We start from the raw sequence: 23276 nt of genomic DNA on the forward strand, positions 1-23276 counted from the left end.
GGTGTGTAACGGCAGCAAGTAGTGAACAAAAACTGGGGCCAAATAAAAAGGTTAAAGAGCAAACCGCTACACCACCATCACACGCGCGACCAGCTGCTGCGTTTTCCTTTCCCGCTCCACCGCACTGCGCGAGTTTAGGTAAAGGTTCGTATCCGGAACCGTTTGCCTCCTGTCACCGGAAGCGGAAATGAAAGTCAACGGACCGACCGCCCGAAACAACCGAAACAATTACAAGCGCAATAAAAGTTGTATCCTCGGGTGAGCATTCACGGATTGTGCTTTCTGCTCACCGTTTTTTTCCCCTGCCCCCACCTCTGCTCTGCTGCTCCTTACCCAATGCTGTCTGTATCTGGTTCGGTTTCGCCGCGTGTTGCAGTGTGCACAGAGAGCAGTGAAATACTTACGTGCCAAAGGGGTTTGGCTCGGATAAAAGCGTGCTGCTTTATAACTCCTTTTTTAACACCACATCCCGGTGTGAAACCCGGTCGGCCCCGGTACTGCACAAAAGAGACATACGCCTCGGTTTTCTTGCTCTTTTGAGTTGGTCGCTATTGACTGTGAGATAGGTCGGGCGCGCGGGGGGGAGGAACGGGAAAAGTGGGGAAAGTGGGCTCTAAAATTCTGATGGCAAACTTGTTCAAGTATACGCCCCTTCAACTTTTCACACTGAAACCTATGGAGAAAGTTGTAGATAAAGGTGCTGTGAGACTGTGACTGTGTGTGTGTTTGGGTTTGTGTCTGAGTTTGACATTTTATATCTAAATCCTTTTTAAAGCTGTTGCTTGGATTTTCTCAAAGATTGATGGTGTCGATAAATGCCCGATAAACCCTTTTTTGACTGTGGCAACATTCGCTTTGATTCACATATTTACACGCGAATAGTGAACACCAACGTCTTTCAAAAGATCCTGTCAAATAGTGACCGGCCATTCCGTTTTTCAGCTAGCTACTGCAAGTTGGCGAAACTATTCACTGTTCTCCCAACGCCACCACGTCATTGTGTCACGTTCTCTACCTTGCATGCCACTGGAACTCCTGCTCTATTTCTCTATTGTCCTATATTTATCTCTGACAATTGTTCGTTTAGTTTGCTTACTGTAATGTCGCTAAGGAATTCCGGTATTTCATGGAATAAACATTTACCATTATTTCAGAAAACATTGCTCTGTCAGAAAGAAAGTCCATTGTCCTGGGATTTGGTTAAATTTTACAAATGGCAACATATTTGCTGGGGCAAAAAAACCCAACAATAATAGAGCACCACACAGCCACCAAACTGTTCTTTTTGCTAAAGAACATTGTAGAAACCATTCCCCTTTTCCCACGAAATGGTAATATACCGGACCCTGGGTATGTTCATCTTTGTGAATGCGTGTTTTTTTGTTTTTCAATTACTTTTGTTTTCAGATCTCGTTTTTTCCTGCTACTTTTGGGTTGTTGTCATTGCTTCCAGCAGCACTGTTGCTCCCCCCCTCCCAGGCCGAAAGGGCAAAAAGGAGGACGATCGCATCAACGAACCATAAATTGAATATATGACAACGGCCAAAGGTCTCGCAGGAAACTTTCGGTTTCGGACAAATTTGTTTGATTTGAAAAACGATCCCTCCGCAGCGAATCGCAAACAAGGTTAGCTTCGTTGTACCCGCTGCGCCCCCCGGTCTGTCGAACCAAGGGAACTGTTGTGTTTTTTTTTGTTCTTCTGCTTGGGACATGATATGCTTGTTTCGGGGTTTGGCGACGAATCTGTGCACTATATTGGTAGGGGCTTTTGTGTGGATGTTGTGCAAAGAAAGCGGGAAAAAAGGATGCCATAATTTGATTGAATCATGTTTTTGTAATGTCTCGTTTTATTAAGTGGGAACATCGTTCTTGGGTCGTCTTGTCAAGAAACTCCATTTTTTTTGGCTTAAAACAACGTTGATCCACAAACTAAAACAAACTACAGCAGAGTGCACAGGTCCACCTCAATGGGATTTTAAACAATTGAATATTTTATTGCGCTTTTACAACTTGCAATGGATAAAGTTTTACCTTTCCTCAAATTATGAAACACTTTGAACCGACGCGGCCTGTGGCAAAAAGTGGCAAGCCATGTAGCCATAAGGAAAAAGGAAATAATTCACGGCCCATTATCACCTCTCGTAAAAACACCCGGACACACTACACTACCCGGGTACCCGGGGGCTCTTCCGGTCATGTGGCTTCGTCCCCGCTGTCGTGGTTCTTCATCGTGGCGGTCCACTCTTTCTGCCCATCAAGCATATCCGGTCCCGGGGCGGGAAGAATTTACGACACATAATTCGTTACAGTGTACTTTCGCAATCCGTCATGGAGCTGCGCGAGTGACGCGGTGGCCGTTGGACGCCTGCACAAACACACACACAGGCACACATATAAAGGGCGTGTTAGCCTTTTGTTTATTCAGCACACCCCCACCACGTGAAGGATGTGGCTAGTGATTTGCATCGGAAAATGTGATTGCTACAATAAACCGTCAGCTGTGGAGTTGCAATTCATTAGGCTAATGTGATGTTTCGCTTTGTTTCTTGCGCTGGTTGGGTTGGTGGTGATGAATACTCAAACAAACACATAATGCGTTGCTGTTTCGGGGTAGTGGTGGCGCGTTACTTAGCATCATTTGCTCGTTTATTTTATCACCGCCACGAGATCGTCGAGCACAATCTGCGACACAATCTCTACTTGGTACGCTTTAACATCACTGCCAGCTCGTGGCACATTAAATACGGCACGGTAAGGTCAACTCATTGCTAATGGCGTAGTGTTAGCAATATCTTAATGTGATCTTTTATCGACCCGATTGTTTGCGTAGCCATCCGGGCAAGTGCATTCGCGAGTAAAAGAAACCACTTTATTTGCATCCCTAAAAACCTCTTCATCTTAAGCAAAAGCTTCTCCTCGCTGTGTCAATTTTCTTAGCACTGACACGCACACATAATGATGCTACCGAAAGTATTATGCCCGAGAGAGAGAGAGAGTGCCCGCTGATTTATGGTAAAAGCGGTGCGGTGGTGCTGTGCCAAGCTGTGTGGAATGATCTTTGGGCCCACCAAGCCAGCACGCAGAGCGTTAGGCGTTAGGGATTGGAACCACTTCATCATTACACCATTTGGTCCGAATTTGGTCAGGCTTTCTGTCCCTCCGCTTCCGGTCCCCTTATTGTGCGGCTGACTTATTGTTTGTCGGCAATCTTTCCACCGTTGGCTGTTTGTTTGTTTTGTCTGCTGGGGACGCATTCACACGGATTTATTTGATTCCATCTCGCACTTCCCACCGGTTACGCGAGCGGGACGCAGTGTGTCATCGATAAATCACTTATGGTACAGTTAACGGCCATCTAGTTTTGGAGGTGAGGGGTGTTGGTTACTTTACTATTGATATTTGTGGCATTTTTATTCTGGAGATCTTCAAAGTGTATAGCTCGTTAGTATGAAGGTTACGTGAAGAATGGAATAATGTTCGGACGCTATCATTTCGCTTCGTTAAATGAGTAAAGATGTTTGATGTATCCAAAATAATTAGATATAAAATTTAGTAAAATAAAATTAATGAAAATTGCACTACAGTAACCTGAGAATATGGTTTGAGAACTATCGTAATGAAAACCCACTACACATCACTCCGTTTCCTAGTAATGAGATGTAATTTCCCTGTTTTTACATCTTGTTGAATTTCATATAAGGCCACCTGCCTTAAGGATTACCCAATTTTCCTTTTTTATTTGATTTTCCTCCACCGAAACACACACACACACATAAAGCTGGCAAATTATCGCCCAGACACATGAGAGTCGCCCAACTATATATGCCCACACGAATCTGGGCGACGAATGCTTAGAAATTTTAGCACCGTTCACTAATCCAACTAAACAACGCAACCCCGTCCACCCTCCCCACAATATAATAATACCTCTCATCACCACATGTTCACACACGGCCACACACACACATTCGCATACGCTGCTTGGTTCCGCTTTAGTGATCGCGGTTTTTCGGCTGGTGTCGGTGGCGTCGGTTCGGGAAGATGGGCGGACAAACCCAACGGCTGCTCTCCGGGCCGTTAATTCCACTGATTATATTGTCTGGCGGGTTGGAATTGGGTGGATTAGGCTACGGATTAGCACCCACTCGAAAGAGGAAGTTGCGCTTGTGCTGCTACGAATTGTTGTGGAATTGTTGAAACAAAACAGGTAAGAAAAAGGCCAAACAAACAAACCACCATGCGTCTCCACCGAAGTGTGTGTTACCCCACCGGTGGTTGCGGTCACCGATGACAACGACACACGGCCGCACAAGGATTCAAACGGGAATGGCACCAGCATACTGATGCCGACGGTGTTTATCGTGGTGGTAGTTAGGTTTCCAATGTGCGTAACTAAGCGTTCGATGCCCGCGATGACAGGTATTTGGATGGTTTATCGCTTCGTAAACCCCCGTCGAGTTCACCCAAACACCCAAACACTCTACCGTGACGCGGCAAGAGGGGGCACGTTTGTGTATGTTTGGGTGCGTTGATTAGTTCTTCCATTCTGGCGGTTTGGCACGTCACCCGTACGTACGCACCCGCAGTCAATTGCACGTGGAAATCGACACATAAAAGCGTCTGCCAAACGGCGCAAGCTAAAGCAATCGAATGGAATTGGCCCGAGTTCCTGGGGGACATTAAAACCCCACCCCGACGCCGACAGTCACTATCAGCCACTAACCAAACTTTGTTTGCATGGCGTGAATGAGCGAGGGTGGATGTTTCACCTTCGACTGGTTTGGTCGTAATTCGATTAAAGTGTTAATTGAATCTGTGGCGAGCCAATGTTTTTAATCGCATTAAACACGTTGTCAACGAACTCTTCGCCCTCGCGCGCACTCTGGAGCGCTTTGGTTTGGGGGGTGGGGAGGTGGTTTTACGCGCGCGCTCGTTTTTCACGTCCGCGGCCGTACGGTGGACGTCGTAGAGGAGGACGAACGAGCAGGACGGAGCCCTAATGAATCGCGAACATTGGCTTCGATTGTGTCGCTGTCGACATCCTCGGGGTCGGGGTCCCTAGAAAGCATAAAATTATCCCTCGCTACTAGCCCTCAAGTGGTTGGAGGTGTGTGTGTTGATACTTTGCGAGGAAATTACGTGCTATTTTACGTCAATTTTGTTCCGTTTCTTTCCGTGTCGAACGAGTAGCGCAAATTATTTCTATCCGCCAGGGACGCCGCACGAAGGCTCCTACACACTGTCCGAGGTGGGAGACAGCATGAATGAATGCAAAAGCAGAAGGTGAAATATGTTAAAACGCGTAACAGAAATGACTTTTCACTTTGCGGCAAGCGACCTGTTGGAACGAACCTGGCTCAACAGAACAGGGAAATAGAAAGCAATTTTAAAACTCGGTGGAAAAGCTTGATAAGAGAGCGGTATAACATTTCTTCCACATTTTCCGCCCGTTTCTGTGCTTATCATTCCACAGGGAGGATAATACAGCGGGTAGCGATCGTGCCCTGGAATGTGCCTAAAGAGGGTCAAGTTCCTTCTGGTTTTCTGGCGCGTCGTCGTCGTAGACAACACAACGCGTTTTCTCGTCACTTTACAGGTTCACGACATTATTCCGCGCTGCGACGAAGGAATTTATGCATTTTAATGACGGTTTTCTCAAACGGTTTTCCCGCATCCCTCCCCCGGGCAAGATAACAGCGCGAGGGCGGAAGATAAGCGAAAGAAAAAAACAGTTTCCTTCGGCTGCCTCGTATCGCTTTTATGGTTCGCTCTTCTTTTTCGGTTGATGTGTAAATGAGCTCGCGGTGTCAACATTATCGTTTTACGATGCATTTTACACCGGAAGTGTGTGTGGGTGTGTGTGGCACCACATGATGAAGCACCCCGTGGACTAAATTCGATTTTAATATACACAGTGTGACATACACGGGAAGGATGTGAAGGAGATCGCAAAGAGGTGACATTATTGTCACATAAATGGTTGGCAAAATTGATAAATCGTGTTCGTCAGCTGCCGACAGAGTCATCGTTGTGCATTGGATGGATCCATGCGGCATCGAACTAGCAAGCTAGCTTGCTCTTGCCTTTAACTCTCGTGGAACTTTACTTCTTCCCCGGACATGGCGCGGTGGGGAAGCCTTGTTGTGTGTGATGGCGTTTACAATTTGCTTGATAAAAGCTATCGCCACCGGAACAACAAAAACGGAGCCAATGCACTCCCCATGGAGAGGGATGGTTTTTTTCTTCTCTCAAACACAGCGAAAAAAAGGCGGACAAATTGGGGGCGTTGTAATGCCGGCGAGAGCGAGCGAGTGATAGCAGCTAACGTTATTTATGGGGCATTTTAAAGAAAGTTCTTTCACTTTGTGTGCTGCCACCCTCCCGGAGGAGTTTACGAGTGGGCGAACGAAGCGAATAGAATAGACACACTCCACCGATGATGCCGACCTGTCACGGTGCAGAAACGCTTGCAAGGAGTACCGTGTTACATCGTGTATCGAACAGACGGCGAAGACGGCTCCCCTGCGAGCAAGAAAGGACATGAAGGATTTATTACACACCCGTGGGTACGTGGAAGCATTTTTCCTCACCTGCAGCTCGCGGAGTTCGTTCGTTTGTGTGTGTATGTTTGTGTGTGTGTGTGTGTGTGTGTGTTAATTGTTGGTATTCGAAAAATTCATGCTTTTCTGCGACCTGTTACAAAGCTTCAGTGGGTGTGGAACCTTTTGCCCCTTGCAAAGGGGAACGTTTTTAGCGATGATTTACATTCCAGAATGAATGTGCAGATCATGCTCTACCCCTTGACTGCAGGCAAAATGACGGGAATTTGTGCAATTTCAAAATTGCGTCCTTCAAGAAGGTAGCCGTACGAAAGGAGAACTGTTGGATTAAGGCAGCTTTTTTTGGGATATGTTTTATTTGGAAACCTTCTACACTACAATATAAGCAAAAATAACAAATTAGTGACTAAATAAAGTTAATCTTCGTATCCACTGTTGTTATATGAAATGTATTTTAAAAACTTTATTTAATTGTCTTTGCCTCAGAAGGCACAGAACGAGTCAATTTACAGGGTTTTCCAGGGGTTCTCGTAGTTGTGGGACACTTCCTTGACTCTTTCCTACTGGAAGTGAACTTCATATGGTGGAAATTGGACTCTATGGCACCCTTTTTGGACAGGCTCTTTGGAAATTCTTATTGGATTTGTCCAACAAGAGTACTATAGAGTCCAATTCCCATTACATTAAGTTCATTTCACCTTAAAAAGAGTTCATTAAGTGTCCCACGGGTATGAGAACTCGTGGAAAACCCTGTAAACGAATCGCACATCTTTGTGCAATTGCGCATATCCGCTCTGCGGGCCAGTAATTGCAGCTGTTCATAAATCTTGGCTATCGTTTAAAACTCATCTCATTTGCAATGTGTTCTCCGCTGGCTGTCGTCTTGCGTACATTGTCGTACACGTCGTCGCTCCTTACGGGGCGGTAGCATATGGCATTTAACGTTCATCCCGACGACTGGTTGGTATCGTTTCCGATTTCGTGTAATTGCTTTTCCAACACTTGCTCGCTGCAAATGCACGCTGCATTCCGTCGCACACTTTCGGCCAAGAAGCAGTGCAAACAGTGCACACTGTCTAAGCAACAAAAGCCCACCACCCTCAAAACCAATCGCAAACAATTAATTACTCTGTCTCTAACCGTTCTTGTCTTTTCGTCGTGTGCTCGTTCCAGATCAAGCGGAAAGACGGACCACCATCACAACCACCAACAGCAGCAGCAGCAGCACCATCATCACTCACAGCAGCAGCAGCAGCAGCAGCTGCACCATCAGCAGCAATCTCAGAAGCATCAGTCGCAGACGACGGCAAACCAGCAAAATGGAAACGTCGTTGGTGTCGTGCGAGGCATGATGCAACACCAGCAAAAGTACAGCCATGTTCAGCGGCATTCGCCCAACAGTAGCAGCAGCAGTAGTACCACCACCGCGAAGGCGGGTGTCTCCAGCACCACGGCAGCAGCGGCGGCGGCGGCATCGACGAGTGACCACAGCACAAGCAGTAGCAGCAGTGTGAGCAGTACCGCCAGCTCCAGCTCGACCGCTTCCTCGAACAATACCAGCACGAGTAGTGGGATTGGTGGAAGCGGCGGCAGCAGCGGCACGAGCAGTGGCCACCATCAGCCGGTAGAGGCGACGTACGCCAGCGTGATCAAGAAGCCGAAATCGCACCCAACGGCAACGTCCGCCGGCAGTGGAAACAGCAACAATGTGGTCGGTGAATTTAACGCCGCCGATTTGCGCAGCTCGCTTGACCGCAAGGTGAATGGGTTGGTGTTTAGCAACGGGTTGAACGAGCGCGTCACGCAACCACCACCGTCGTCGTCCTCCTCTACGTCACCTGCGATGCCGGTGGGAACGGGTGTAGCAGGACCACAGCAGCAGCCTTCGGGCTCCTCCTCCAGCATGATTGTCGGCGCCACACTGAAGCCGGACCATCAGCAGCAACATCACGGGACGCTGGGACGCCACTATCACCATACGCAGCTGCAGAATCTACTGTGCGCGGACAATCAACATCAGCAGCAGCAGCAGCAGCTGGACACGAGCAGCGTGAGCAGCATCAGCGGCTCGAGTATTGGCGGTGGCGGCAACAGCTCCAACAGCAATCATCCGTTGCTGTTGACGGGCTCCACGACCAACTCACCGATAACGGGCATCTCGTCGAATGGGGCGCTAGTGCCACCGCCTTACCGGGATCCACCGCCACCACGGAACAGCCCCCTGTCCCACACGCTTACCAGTCTGAGCAGTACCGGGAGTGGCACCTCGGGCAATGGCAGTCGAAGGCACGAGAAGGACACGGGAGCGGGTAACCAGCTCTCCGCCAGTGGCGGTGGTGGCTCATCGTCCGCCTCCTCTACCGTGTCGTCGCTCGTGGTGGTTGGCCCCAATGGAGGGTCGGAGGAGATCCTGGTCGGCGACAGTTTACCGCACGCGTCCGGCTACCGGGAACTGATGCAGCTTATCAAGTTGCAGCGCGAGAAAATCAATACCCAGCAGGCAGATCTGTCGAAGGTACGTTCGCTCGCCTCCCCCTACTAGAACCTGTTCGGTTTGTTAACTTCTTTCAAGGTGTGCGCGTCAGTCCGTTCCTGCTCCGTTCATGCGGAATCGGTGGATTGGATTACACTTGCGTTCCGGTTACCTGACCGTGCAAGTGGCTACTTGCGTGCATCTTGAATCCCGGTGGCGCTTCTACCCACTCGAAAAAGGCGTTCCGGTGGAGAAAATCGATCCAGCAAAACTCAACGCTCCGCTCCACGAGAACGACGCTACGAGGTGGAGCAGGAGAATGCGCCACCGATGCGATGATGGGTCGAGGGGGAACACCACTACACTTCAGTGGAACCACTAGCATCCGACGATAATGATGACAAGAACGAGACAATGACACTTCTGAAGCACCCTTGAGGATGCTCTCCATGATGATGTCACAAGTGCTTTTTGACTTTTCCCTATCCCCTGCCTGGCCCGTGTTCTGTACGCTTCGGTGCGCCCCTCTGAATGGCCGAGCTGAGTGTTTGTAAATGATTGTTGATAATATCGGTCCTTTCTCCCCTGTCACAAGAGGGGGTCCTTATAATGTAATATCGCATTTACTCCACACGCTTGCCGATGCTTCCGATTGCGGTATCACAGCGTTGACTGAGTGGCGCCGTAACAAAACGACTTGCCGATGCTAATTGCCGATCCCTTCATCTTCCCTTTTCCTTTCCATTTTTTGCAGTACGACAGCGAGATCGTCTACCTGGAGAGCCGCAGCCGGGAGCAAACGGACCAGCTGGACGCGATCGCGCAGGAGATCAGCAAGACGGAGGCCCAGTTCCGGCAGGCGGGCGACCAGCTGCAGGCGTACCAGTACGTGGAGGAGGAGAGCGAGCTGGTCCGGCAGCAGGAGAAGACGCTCAAGTCGGAGATAACGCTGCTGCGCTCGAAGCTGGCCAACTGCGAGACGGAGCTGCTGCAGTGCAAGAACAAGATCCGGCTGCTGATGGACGAGATACTGGTGGAGCAGCGCAAGTATAGCCGACAGTACGATCCGAACCGACAACAGCTGTTGGAGCGGGCTCTAATGTGTGAAGTTGACAGGCTGCAGGTGGAGATCGACCTGGCGGTGCAGAGCGCGGACCAGGCGAACAAGGCGCACGACAAGCTGAAGGGCGAGGTGACGCTGCTCGAGGGCGCGATCGCGGACAAGAAGAAGCAGGTCGAGAAGCTGGTGCACGAGATGAAGGAGGTGAACCTGCAGAGCCTGGCGGTGGTCCCACCGGCGGACGAGGTGCGCCATCTACTGGAAGGTGAGTCTATCGACTGTAAGAATCCATTTTTTTTTCTCTCTCTCTCTCTCTCTCTCTCTCTCTGGGTTTTTCTCAAGCTGTTTGAATGCATTGCATGCGTAGGTTTGCTTCCCAGCAGTCTGTCAACATGTTTTGATTGAAATTGCCTTTTCTTTTTTTTAGTTGGCTCCGTGAAACCTGGCAGCACCCGGCGCATGATCGGATCGCCCAGGCAGCTGGAAAATGCAGTCCCGACGAGTAAAAATCCCCACGGCGTTTGGGTCTAGAGGGAGGCGCAGTTCCAGGGTTACAAAAAAGGTGGACGACTCCCCACCCCGGGGACGGCGAGCGAAGGATTCGTGTAAAATCAAAATATGATGGTAACCATTCTCAAATGTGATAATTGTTGGTAAGCGAAACAGGAGGTAAAGCATCAACAGAAGCGGCAAAATAAGGAGCTCTAGGGAACTCGAGTTAGGAATTGCAAAACGAAGACGAAAGCAGCTGCTGAATGAAAAGCGAATTTTGGAAGAAAAAGCACACACACCCACAGACACACACAAACAGAAATAGATTGCGCACTTCACCCGCTAGAGGAACTTTACGGATACATACAGCTCATTCCATCATTCCGGAAGTATGTTTGGGGCAGAAGGTAGTAGATCAGCAATTGCGTCGTTAGCGACAATTTATGGAAAGAATGACGGGAATGAGAGTAAACGTTTTAGGGTCCAAAATATGTCCACTTTGACATTGCGTGGCAAAGGAATGCGCCGTCCCAGCTGGAGCAGGATGATAGCTAAGTAAAGCAGCGGAAAGAAGTGTAATGTTTGTTTGTGTGCGTGTGTGTGTGTGTTTAATACAGATTGTTACACATAGGTTTTAAGGTTTATTTCCACACACACGAAATACGGGCTAGAGTGTATTAATTTGTTATAAAAAGATTAAAAACGACTGAAGGAGTTTGGAAAACAAACGAAACTCCTGGAACGTTTCCTGTCAAATCACTCACACACATTGGTCCTTCTTCACCGAGTGTGGATGCCATTTTAGCCCTTTAAACTATACCACTCGATGTAATGTATGTGTGCTTTTGTTTGTAAACTGTTCATTCTCTCAACGTGAAAAAAAAACACAAAAACAGAAAGGCTTTAAAACCACACCGTCTCTTGCCCTGTTCGGAACGAACGCGTGTCCGAGTAGAGTTACGTACGCAATAGTAGCCGTGTAGTTTCGTTTTATATTTATTTGTTTGTGCCTACAAATGTGTAAGCACTCGCTACACTTTTAACTTTCTCTTGCCTCGGGGGCGTATTTAAGTAATGTATTTTAAAAAAAAAGAAGCCCCATGTGTTTTCTGTGCATATGTGCTTGCCACAATGTGTGTATGTGTGTCCATTGTGCTTTATTGCCATTGCCAAGCCATTGCAAAACACACGTTGTTGCCCTTCTGGAAAAGCAACCGTTCCGTGGCGAAACGAACCGAAGCAGCTCATGTAAGATAAAAGAGCTTTTAATGCACGTTGAAAGCTCCCGTACGCTTAATCCTTTACTGCTGCTGCTGCAGTGTGGAATGTGTGTGCATATTGAATTTCCCACAGGCGTGCAGAGATGCATACTCGTTTGATTTAAATAAAATCCACACCACGAGCACGTGAGGTTTGGCCTTCAAAACGGGAAGGGATTTAAGCTATTTTTAATGCTAACCCCGCCCCACGTGGGGGCCGTTGCACCGTGTGGAGTTGCATTAAAGAGGACGATAGACGCAGTATAAAAGAGATAAATAGATTTCATAGTCAGTTAAGTGAAATGTGTTTCAGTTGTAGCAGCAAAAAAAGAAAGGATGCGAGTGGTGTGAAATTGTGGGCCGCAAAGAGAGATTTAAACGCATAAGCATAAGTGTGTTGTTGTTGTTGTTTTTATCGTTCGTTTTCATTAAGTAAATTGTGCAACCAGAGGCACCACACACACACACGAATGGGAGGAAGGTTGAGGCACATTTAATGTGTTTCAAACAGCGTTTAGATTAAACGAAACGATGGGATGTGGTGAGAATGAAAGTGCAGTCTGTTAATAGGGTAGTGTCTAGAGGCCGGTTCGTCTACCTTGAGTGAGTGTATAAGGACAGGCAAGGGACGAGGGACAACCAATCACACCAACCAACAGCGTATCAATGTTGAACGAAACGTAAACCACCTAAGGCAGCAAGCAGGAATCGTATCGCACGCAAATCGCCGATTTATCCTCCAACTTACACACATTACCCCACTCGAAAACGGTTTCAATCTCTTATCGCTAGTAAAATCCATTTCTGTGTTTAAGGAAAGAGATTTGTAGCTACTTCTCATCGAGAGAGGAAGGGTTCTGAAACACGATTACAAGCATATCATTTATTTTTTTGGGAGACTTAAGATATTTTTCTAATTTGTGAGGATTTCCCCCCTCGATTCATAGAACTATTTAGACGAACCACTCATCAAAATCAACCGAAACGAAAGCTATATCATGTAAATGAAACACCAAAAACTTGTAAAAAAACGTAACACGATGTCTAAAGCATAGTTGTACAGAGAATTCTAGATAAAAAAAACTCCAGCCCGTTTATGCGTTGCTCTCTCCAAAACACGGAATTACGGAACGGTGGGATAGTTTCAACAACGCCAGGATTAACGGGTAGTGGTGGTGGAGAAATGCTGGCAGTGAATGCGTTTGCAAAGCTCTCCACGGTGCATCGCCGCTTTTGCTGCTTGCACTTTGCTTTGCTGCGTACCTTGAAGAGAGAGAGAGAGAGAGAGAGGAAAAAGAGAAGAAGAAAACCACTCTCAAAAACGGACAAACGGTAGTGGTAAACACGTGGCTCGTAAAGGGAAGAGTCCAAAGTTGCAGCGGGAGGATGGGGGAACAAGCAAAGTGGTAAACAAAATTTATCCATAAACTGCTAACGAACCCGTTGCCGCGTTGGCAAAGTTATTCGGCTTTCTCTCTAAAAAAAGGTCCTTGTTGGCGGTGGGTTGGGCTTTTTCTTTCTTTCTTTATTTCTCTGCCAACCCTTGCGGAGTTCATCGTTATCAACGTACTTGTGCTGCTGATCATCATGCTGCTGTTGCTGCTTCTGTCGGTGCAATAGGACGCAAAAGCCAGCAAGTGGGTGTGTGTAGTTGCACGGCCACACACACACACACTATTCAATGTTGATGTAAAAAAGACGAATGTTTGTTGAAAAGCTAAAGTTTGAGACAATACTACTTTTACACAGCGCAAACAAAATGTAGAGTGCGCACACAGTGTAAAAGAGAAAAGGTTCAACTCCCTCCTCATTGCAATTTGCGGGGATTTTTATTTTTCGATTGCTTCCTTTTTATTCTCGCCGTAACGTTGTTAAATCTATGCGTTGATAAGGAACAAAAAATGGTATAAAAATCAAAACACGAATGGAACAGAAAAAAAGCAAATGCTGGTTAAAAACAATGCACCATAGGTGAGCCCAGGAAAGAGCAACAAAATGGCATTAAAAGATGAATATATATATTTACGAAGTTCGAAGTGCAATCTTGTTGCTATCTTTTTCTATAAACGAACAAAAAACTACACTTACATACACAATCTTACACGCTTCTTTTTGTCTTTACACACACACACACATACACCTCTTTATGCAATGTAAGAAACAAAACAAAGAGTTAAAAACTCACCCCTGCAACACACAAACACACCCAACAACAACAACAACAACTGTACAAGGGGGACACATAAATCATACATAATAGTTCTAAAAATAAGTAAATAATAGCGGAAAAAGGAAAAGAAAACGATGGTGCAAAGATAAGAAAGAAAAACCCAGTGAACGAAAGAGAAGAAGAAGAAGAAGAAGAAGAAGAAGAAGAAGAAGAAGAAGAAGAAGAAGAAGAAGAAGAAGAAGAAGAAGAAGAAGAAGAAGAAGAAGAAGAAGAAGAGAGAAGGGAAAACGTATCATAAACAAGAAGGAAAAGTGTGCAAGAAAACAATATAAAGAGCTTAACAATATTATAAAAAAAATATAGAAAGAATGAAATAGAACAACACAAACGAGACAACACAAAACATCAAAAAACGGGAAATGAAACAAAACATGCATTGAAAAATAGAGAAACCACAAATCACGAAGTAAAAGCGTTAATAAATAGATAAAAAGCAGAAAAAAAGGCAGAACAAGTTGAGAGGATAGAGAAATGGGAATATGAGAAGAGGAGAGGTGTGCCTGATGCGAACCTTCTGCTCAGTTGCAATAATTTAAATTGGAATTGAAAAATGTAACTCGCACACCGGATAAATTACGGAATTGAGTATATTGTTCCCTCGGGATGTGGGATTATAAAAGAGAGAACAACGGGAAAAAAACACCCGCGAAACACTGTAAAAAATATAGTTAAAAAGATCACAACCACAGCAACAACAACAACAACAACAACACGATACGAAACAAATCGACTACGTTCGTACACTTAGTTGAGGGATTTTCTACCTTGTTTTTTCGATTAAGACTTAATCTTTAAGCTCGTCTTTATTAGATCTTGGATGTGTTTTAAGTCGCCTCATTCCATATATATTGTACTTAATTTTTACCTCTGTTTTATTAGTCCCTTTAGCCCTTAAGTAGATGAATTTATGTTAGCTTAGAGTGAGAGAGAGAGAGAGAGAGAGAGAGAGAGAGAGAGAGAGAAAGAGAGAAAGAGAGAAAGAGACAGCGATCGTGACCAAGGTTATCGAACAGTAGAAGCCAGCACTTGGTCCAGGGAAACGTGCACAGTGCGCGGTTGTATTTTCGTTTCTGTGCATCATAGTAGGCATGTAGTAGTGTAGACAGAGCAGAGTGCGCGGTATCGTTCGTTTCAGTTTGTAAAATCGTTTGTTTGTTTAGCAATAGTATGTTTAAGGCGAGCATGTTTCGTGTAAAGAAAAAACGATTTACAACTGCTGCAAATGTAATGGTTTAGCTATGAAGTGTGGAACGTGCTGGACGGAAAGGTGCGAAATACAAGAAAATATAAACTGTTGACATGAGACGATGGGGGGACTCTTTGGCTTTGATTTGATTTGCGCAGCGTCGGGATACGTGGACTGGGTTTACGCAGCACTACTACTACTACACACTTCCGCCAATGGATTCAATCCGCTTCAGGACAATGGAGTCAAACGCGATGGCCATTTACATTTTGTATCTCCGCCTACATTCGCTTGTTATCGGCGATCGATCGATCATTATATGCGAGCGAAAAGGACAACGACAACGTCCCACACGCGACAATGGCGGACGCACTAGTAGGACCTCCTCCATGCAGGACCTCCTCCATGCATGATCTCCTGGTGTTTGCGCATCGATTTCATCCTCGCCTGCGAGTAATTTGAAAGACAAGGACGGACGACCTCACCGCCGCCGCACACTAGAATAGCGTTCCTAACGAGAGTGCAGCCTCCGGATTAGTATGTGCTCCTGTTACTTTTCGACTCCATTTCTCTGTCGAACGCGTTGGCGAAAAGAGCGAGAGATCTCGATTCCTGTGACCTCCTTTTTCGGCTGTTCGCCTGTTACTTTCTGACTCGGTTTTGGTGTGCTCCCAAGGTGTGTAGGAACGAGGTACGATTTGAAAAGTAGTCAAAAGTTCGTTATAGGCAGTCTCTTTTCCCTTCACATTTTGAGTGAATCGAATTTGACCATCGCAAGAAGGTTGTTATTTGGTTCATGACATTTACAGCAAATGTTTTTTTGCCTCTTTTAATAATATTTTTTTACAATTTAATGAATTTTCAAGGGCTGGGGCATTGTGAAATGGCATGGAGAAACAAGACTAATGGATTTTATGACAATATAACATGTTCATATATGACGCAAATTTGTTTTTCACTATGCAAAATTGAGCCGTACACGATGTAAAAGCATATAATTGGCAATAAAATTATATTTTATTAAAGCACTGTGTTCATGAACTGCTTTCCGATTCCTTGCTAACCTTTCCACTCGTACCCTCAGCACCACCATCCGTGCCCTTCCTCCCCACCGGCTTGTCCGATTTCGCATTCCGTTCGCACGCTCGCTGCAGCTTTTGCCGCTCGTATTCGCTCGGTACCGGAGATTCAATTTCCAGCGTAACCGGCCCATCGTTCACCACGTGCACCTGCATCATCGCCCCGAACCGCCCATCCAGTATGCGCTCCGTCGCGTACTCGTTCCGCATCCTCTGCAGCAGCGATTCGTACAGCTGCTGCGCCTCCGGTCCCTGCATGGCTCGACTGAAATCGGGACGGTTGCCCTTCAACCGATGGTACAGCGTGAACTGGCTGACGCACAGCATCTCCAGCTGCAGATCCACCACCGATTCCGACCATCGTTTGCCGGTGGAAGGGTTCTCAAACAGCCGCAAATTAAGTAACTTCCGTGCCCTGGAAAGAGACGACACGACACAGGTGAGTTTGGCTTTATCGCGCAAGGACTGTAGATGTTTTCCTCCATCGCATACCCACATCCACTCCACGTCGTTGGCGTTGTCGTCGGAAGAGATGCCGACCAGCACGCACAAGCCACGACCGATCGAGCTCACCAGTTCATCGCCCACTGCAACGAAGGGGGGTGCGAGTCAGTATCAAAGGGAGAAGAAAATGCAGCAAGCAATACCTACCCGTTACCTTCGCACACGTTACACGCTGTATTATGGCTTTCATAGCGATTTAATTTGTTTTATTCACAAAAAACTGCGGAAATTGTGGCCAGCGTGCGAGCTCCAGGCGATGCCGGCTGATTTGCAAAACAACACAGGGTTCCCAAACGTGTTTTGATGGTTTCCCAAACATTTTTGGTTGCTTTTAATAGTTTTTTGCTTCGTTCCCACGATTTATAGGGCGTTATCCATTTGTTTTTGTTTAATTGTATTGCTGCCCAATGAGACGATATCAATAATTGAGGGAACGATTCAAAAGTATGTAAGAAACCCTGAATAAATCATGAAACGGACACAAAAAACGACAAGAACCAACCCATTAATCATAAAAACCCTGTAACGCCATCTGTCAAACTGTGACGCACCGGTGAAAATACTATACCAATGCGCGAAATCGTTACAGGCGCTTTGTTTCCATTTGAGTGAAATATTTCACCATTTTGAATTCGCTTTCATTTCGGACGTTACAAACTCACAAATAAAGCAACGCACCGTTGTTTGTTTTTATTAAATTAAAATGTATTATTACAAAAGAGAAAAAATCATTCCGTTATGTTTTAGGAGATACATGTTCGTTTATATGGTGTGTATTCAATGTGTGTGTATGAGTTTTTTCTTATGTGGTTGGTTGGGCTGGTACGCACCGAACGCGGTGCGCGGAGTTTGCGTTCGTTCGCGAGCAGGTGCAACGCACGCCCGCTACACGCTGCACCACTGTTTTCAAATGCGCACTACCACGTTGGAAGTTCGCTCAATCAATCGCTGTGCGTGCGTACAACACCCAAATACATTATAAGAAAGGGAAAGAAAATTGCATGGAGAAAGATGGAAAGACACAACAGTTATTACACAAAAAAAAAACACAAGATTGCTTGCTCGCTTCTATTCGCTTTCTGATAATCGCTCCCTGGCGCATTGCTCGCTCCCTCCCCCACCACAAACAAGCTGAGTTCCCTTTCTTTTACAGTGTAGCTGATAATTTTATAAAAATTATAATAACAAGCAGGAAATACACAATCATATAGATGACACCTAGACGTGGGGGGGAGAGGAAGCACAACCAGCCACCGCTCGTTTCGGTTCTTATCTCTCTCTCTCTTGCGGCAAAGATGTTGTTCCATTTAGAGAGAGGAGTCAGGGGTAAAATGCATTTCCAGAAACGTGGGCAAAATTTGCATCAATCAAAACGGAAAAACAAGCGCACTCGTACCACACACACACACGCAACGATTATTCTTATCAAAAGGGCTTTTCGGGAACAGCGGGAAGGGGGGTGGGGATGAGGTCCAGACAGGATTTGTTCGAAAAGAAACGTGTGTTTCATCCGTATGATGTAAAAGGTAAGGCCAATAGGAATTTTCTTGTTTTTTTTAGAGAGAAACTTCAAGATAAATCTACAATTTGGAACCGAAAACATTTGCATTCGCTAGCACGATGAGAGTACTTTTTATACAAACACAACTAACAATGTATTACTTCTTCTTTGATGCCCCCTTTGATCGCCCTTTATCTCTCTCTCTCGTTCTCTCTTATTGCAATATTTCCTTTAATATTGAATTTGATTTGTTCATATACGTTTGATACTATCCTCCTAATTACACAATGTGTGTGTGGCGTTGTTTCACAGTAACTATATAAACTCACATTGCGTTGTTTTGATAAATATGGTTCTTGTCGTGTTGCAGCGCGCGCTCATATGTGTGTGTGTGAGTGTTACATTAATAATTTCTTCTGCTCCACTCTTCAGCTCTAACCCTTCCGCGTTCCGTCACGAACCGAATCTACTTTAGACCTTTCCTTGCTGTTGTTGTTCAACTTTTCCTCCACCATCGACGTCTCCCTTGCTGCATCTGCAACTCTTTCGTGATTATTATAGATTCATTAATACAAACAATTGATTTCTGCATGAATATAGTGCGATATTAGTGTTTCCTCTTCCTTTTCAATCTGGAAATCTCGGTTTATGTATGTCGGGTTTCGTCTGCAGATTCGAGAACAACAAAACCGCCCCCTTACTACACGTTTCTCGTTTGCACTTTCGTGAATGCTTCTTCTGTTCAATAGCTTCCAAATTCGAAGATTCTGATGCCTGAATCTTTGTGTTTCAATTGTTCGATAGTATAAATTGCTGCTGCGCATTCGTCCCAAATCGAAACACGGGCTGTGGGGAGTGTATGGTTGAGGCCAGGATTCACCTACAAAATATATGTTTTTATACCATACATCATATCGTTTTATACTTTTTTTGTCCTTCTTTTATTTCCTCTTAGACCGACACAAAGGTGTGTTCGATATTGCCGCTAATATGCTCTCGTCTCTTCTGCTCTCTTCGTATATTGTAGGGAGGGGCAGGCTTTCGTACTATTATGATCACAATCGCTACCCTCTTGGATGGTTGTTGGTGTGAAAATTTGAGTAACTTGTCGTTCGTGCTCATCGCTTGCACAAGGACGAATATCTTTGATGGAGTTGGTGATTTCTGCTTCTCAAAAGGCAGGCGAGCGACGAACCCCCGTGGTGGTGCTTCCTGTTCTGTGATTCCTGCGCTACCAAACGGTTGACGCCCTGGGGGTAGCTGTCCGGTTCGTTCGTCGTCGCAAGCCGCAAAAAAGGGGGTGACAGAGTTCGTGGCCCTCTGCTTACCACAGACCGGACGAGAATCCGCCGGGCGGAATGCGGTTCTTATTGATAACATGGCCACCTCCGTTCAGCGACGGTACCGTAGTGTTGATTTCAGCTGCACCGTTCGATTTGCTGTATCCCTCACCAGTTACCGGATTGCCGTCTGTGGTGATAGGAAATGGAAAAAAAACAGAGCGTTAGTAATGTGCGTGTCCAATTTGCTTCGTGCTTTCTGGGACGGTGGTTCCTGGAAGTGGGGGAATTGAGAGATAGTATGCCATATTCTTATCACACTTTTAAACATTCACTGAATAGCAAAAGCTCCTTAACCTTTTTTTTGTTTTATATTATTTTTTTCATTTTAATAGTTGTTAGCAAATGTAATTGTATGAGATTTTAGTCATAGTGCAATGGCAATTTAAGGATAGGAAGTGCAGCACACACACACACCCACGCGCACAAAACACGCAAAAAAGCGCCCCATGGTGAGGATTAGTGTGATTATGGCAGAGGGAGGTTTAGCAGCTTAACATGGGATGGAAAGTAGAACGGACGTTGGAGCGTAAGGCACGGGAACTGGGATGTAGGGTGGGAATTGTCTCTCCCTCTCTCTCTCTCTCTCTCTTCATCGGGGAAGGATGCGCGCTGGTGGCACGAATTTACCTCCTGCTCCACGTCTCGAGCTGAGCTTCCGTGGCTTGTCGGCGTAATCTTCGACTCCGTTGCCGGTAACTGGGTTCCGTTGCGCAAACCGTGGCGAGCGTGGTGACCTTGGCGATGCTGCACACAGAGTGGGTGGCGTGATGAGAGGGGAAAAGCGTTCAAGAGTGTGTGTTTGAAGAGGGTGAAGAAAATGAAAGTGGGTTAGTTGTAAGCACAGAGAGCAGCGGCAAAGAGGAAGGAAGCGCGATCGAAGCTAGGCGATCCGAACAATCCGGACACAAAGCTGCCCAGGAGACCGGCGATCGTATGATCGTGTATGTAATCGTCAATCAAGTCACATCCATAGAGGGGAACAAGGAACAGAACAACAAAAGGGTAACAAAACAAAAGGAAATATCATATTTTGGTCCAATCGAAGGATTTCATGCTACTGATGCAGAGCACAAAGTACTACAACTAACAAACAAACAAACAGACAAACAAACAAACAAAAACATTGTACGTGTGTGTGGGGGGGGGGTATCGCCTCCCTGCGCCAGGAAGGCTCGCGCTCGCCCGCCACTCGTCAATATTCGTGCTACCTTTGCCGTCGCTGCTGTTCGGGCCGTGTCCGGCGGCAACAATCGCATCATCACTGTGCTCGGTCACGCTGATGATGATGTCATCACTGATGCAGAGATTAATGTTGGATGCATAGGTCGGATTCAGCGCTTCGCCGCTCGCATAGAACTGCATCTGGCGCCGGGGCGACAGGGGCGGCACCAGGCCCGTCGAATCGAACGGCGCCCAAATGCCGCCCGGACCCGCCGCCATCGACTGGCCGTGCGCGTTGCTCTGCTGATGGTGCGCCAAGTGCTGCGAGCGGGACGACGAGTAGGCCGAATCCGGTGATGCATCCTCTTCATTACCTGCTCTCGCAGTCCGTCCCGTCGGGTGTTTGTTTGGGTGGTCGTGGTCGATTAGTGTGTCATTGCATGATTTTGCAGGCAGAAGCGCAGGTTTAGTAGCGAGCAGGGCGGGTTGGGTTTAGATTAACAACACGCACACGAGCATCGTAGAGATGTCCAGACCAGATCATCCGGGTCGGTCAGGAGGGGGCAAGGATGTATACATTACAGGATAGAAAGACACATGCGCGTACACACACATAGACACAAACACACAGATTCCAGATAGCAGAAGGAGAGAGTTAAAATAGAAACAGAAATCGAGTTCCATCAGACGATGCGAGCGATAACGTAGATACACACACAAAGAACTACTTCACGTGCAGCGCCAGGTGTGAATTGCAGCGATAAAATAACATTGTATGCCGATCGGGTGCAGCGACTTTACAATTACTACACTACCATTTTACTCTGATCTCTTATTGGCTCATGAATTGGTGCTGATGCTACTGCTGCAATCTTACAACGTGTCACACACTTTACAGGATGGGTGAGCAAATGGCGCGCGAAATTAATGTACAATGAGTTGCGAATTGTTGTGCCGGGAAGACACGTCACATAAACGCCCCCTCCGTCGTCCTCTGCAGGAACTAATGCAATGTTACACAAAGTCATCGTGTAACACAACATGGTGGGTGAAAAAAGCGGAACTTCATTACGATTCTTCGCCATTGAGGTATTATCTAGATCAAGAACTAATTGCCGCCTCTCCTTCCAGTATGAAGCCATCATCGGCAGAGCGGGGGGGATGTCTCGCCGTATGCTTCAACTATTTCTCCCATAGCTTTTGCAGACGAGCATGGCTATTGCTATTGCAAGTTTCCTACCATTCCTAGGAAGTTACGAATCGGATGAAGGTGAACCATGATTATGGGTATCTTAGGATTGGCTCTTTTGGCGGCGTTTGCGGTAAATTGCCCACAAAGGGTGCACCTGAGCGGAAAATGAAGCTAATTTTGTTTATGTTTTACTCGTCACGCCCGCCACCAACTCCTCCGTAACTCCGTGTACTTGAACTCATCTGATCGGTCAGTTAGTTTTCTTTTTTTTTTCCTCAAAACGGTAAGAGACATTCATGCAGAGAGATGAAGCAAAGGTAAATATCTACAAGAATATTGTTGAAAAAATAAGCAGAATAGGAACAAAAATGAAGCATGTTTTACTCTCTAATTAAGCAAAACAACTGAAAACGCTTTTGACATGTTTATGGGATGTAATTTTGAGAAGAAAAAAACTAATGATAATGATGTGACTCGTGGGGTGGGGGTGGGTTTTCGATAGAACAGAACATGATGTGACATTTTTGTGTTCAACCTTCTAAAAAAGCATCTAAACACATGAGGAAGCAAATCGCTGTAAATGGGGTATAGGGGTAGTGGAGAGGAGCTAACGTAATTACCACTCCTCCTCCTACTCCTCCTTCTCCACCTCCATTCGTCCCCCCAAAGAACTTACTTAATCTCCTCAGGAAAACTGCGTAAAAGAACAGATTGGAAAGACAGATCGAGGTTAGCTACGCCGGCGGTAAAACACAAAAGGCAATGTGTGGGGCATTTACAGAGACAATACAGACAGGCCAACAAAACAATAAAACCACCCATAGAAAACCCGCGCCGAAACAAAAGCAACTTGAGGAACGTACGGCGCCATTTGAGTTGAAACTGTCGTCAAGGTTTGTTTAAGGCCCTCGTCCTCCTCCAGGCATCTACTAACACCCCCTCGGGGACAAAGTGCTGTGATCCGCACAAATGTACGTAATCGAAAAGGTGACGATCGGATCGGATATACCCTGTGTGTGTGCGCGAGCACAGAAGTCACCAATGTGTCACCGATCCGGAACCGTTGCACATGATCGAACACCTCTCCTCTTTGCATGCAATTGTCAACAGCATCATGGCCACGGACGGAACCAGATCCGGATTCGATACGCACACACACACACAGGCACACAAACACACACCCCTCCCAAAGGAAGTCGCCACACACGGCGCTGGCGGCAACCTTCCAATCGAGCG

At 46.4% G+C, this 23276-nt stretch overlaps 3 protein-coding genes across 18 annotated transcripts in view; 1 reads left to right on the forward strand and 2 right to left on the reverse strand.

The window, feature by feature from the left end:
• LOC120947624 (transcription factor mef2A) overlaps positions 1-15377 on the forward strand; it is an 82377-nt gene extending 67000 nt beyond the window's left edge. For 6 of the 7 annotated variants that reach the window (XM_040363108.2, XM_040363106.2, XM_040363107.2 and 3 more), the window contains exons 5-7: positions 7734-9075; positions 9788-10358; positions 10521-15377. In XM_040363108.2, the coding sequence (XP_040219042.2) occupies positions 7734-9075; positions 9788-10358; positions 10521-10624 (2017 nt within the window). In that variant the 3' untranslated portion in view covers positions 10625-15377. The remainder of the gene's footprint in view (positions 1-7733; positions 9076-9787; positions 10359-10520) is intronic. The other variant, XM_040363112.2, reaches the window with a different exon arrangement.
• On the reverse strand, positions 11673-17152 carry LOC120947626 (D-aminoacyl-tRNA deacylase). Of its 2 annotated transcripts, none has more exons than XM_040363113.2 (3): positions 16991-17141; positions 16836-16926; positions 11673-16754 (listed from the first exon to the last, which is right to left on the reverse strand). In XM_040363113.2, exons 1-3 carry the CDS (start codon positions 17031-17033, stop codon positions 16295-16297), a joined length of 594 nt encoding a protein of 197 aa, XP_040219047.2. In that variant the 5' UTR covers positions 17034-17141; the 3' UTR covers positions 11673-16294. The 2 variants fall into 2 exon arrangements, with proteins under 2 accessions (XP_040219047.2, XP_040219048.2); XM_040363114.2 differs by having other exon boundaries at positions 16628-16754; positions 16832-16926; positions 16991-17152.
• A 371-nt stretch (positions 17153-17523) lies between these two features.
• The window catches only part of LOC120947339 (microtubule-associated protein Jupiter), a 112899-nt gene continuing 107146 nt past the window's right edge, over positions 17524-23276 (reverse strand). For 8 of the 9 annotated variants that reach the window (XM_049605286.1, XM_049605281.1, XM_040362565.2 and 5 more), the window contains 4 exons: positions 22717-22734; positions 20896-21222; positions 20315-20431; positions 17524-19814 (listed from right to left, as the gene is read on the reverse strand). In XM_049605286.1, the coding sequence (XP_049461243.1) occupies positions 19669-19814; positions 20315-20431; positions 20896-21222; positions 22717-22734 (608 nt within the window). In that variant the 3' untranslated portion in view covers positions 17524-19668. The remainder of the gene's footprint in view (positions 19815-20314; positions 20432-20895; positions 21223-22716; positions 22735-23276) is intronic. The other variant, XM_049605288.1, reaches the window with a different exon arrangement.

The sequence above is a fragment of the Anopheles coluzzii genome, chromosome 2 (genome assembly GCF_943734685.1).
Source record: "Anopheles coluzzii chromosome 2, AcolN3, whole genome shotgun sequence".
NCBI classification, from domain to species: Eukaryota; Metazoa; Arthropoda; class Insecta; order Diptera; family Culicidae; genus Anopheles; species Anopheles coluzzii.

Excerpts from the sequence above, each read along its gene's own strand:
- LOC120947626 (XM_040363113.2), bottom strand. The coding sequence starts at position 17,033 with ATGAAAGCCATAATACAGCGTGTAACGTGTGCGAAGGTAACGG. Across the intron at positions 16,927-16,990 it reads AACGTGTGCGAAGGTAACGG|TGGGCGATGAACTGGTGAGC; the intron begins GTAGGTATTGCT and ends CCTTCGTTGCAG. Across the intron at positions 16,755-16,835 it reads GCCAACGACGTGGAGTGGAT|GGCACGGAAGTTACTTAATT; the intron begins GTGGGTATGCGA and ends GTCTCTTTCCAG.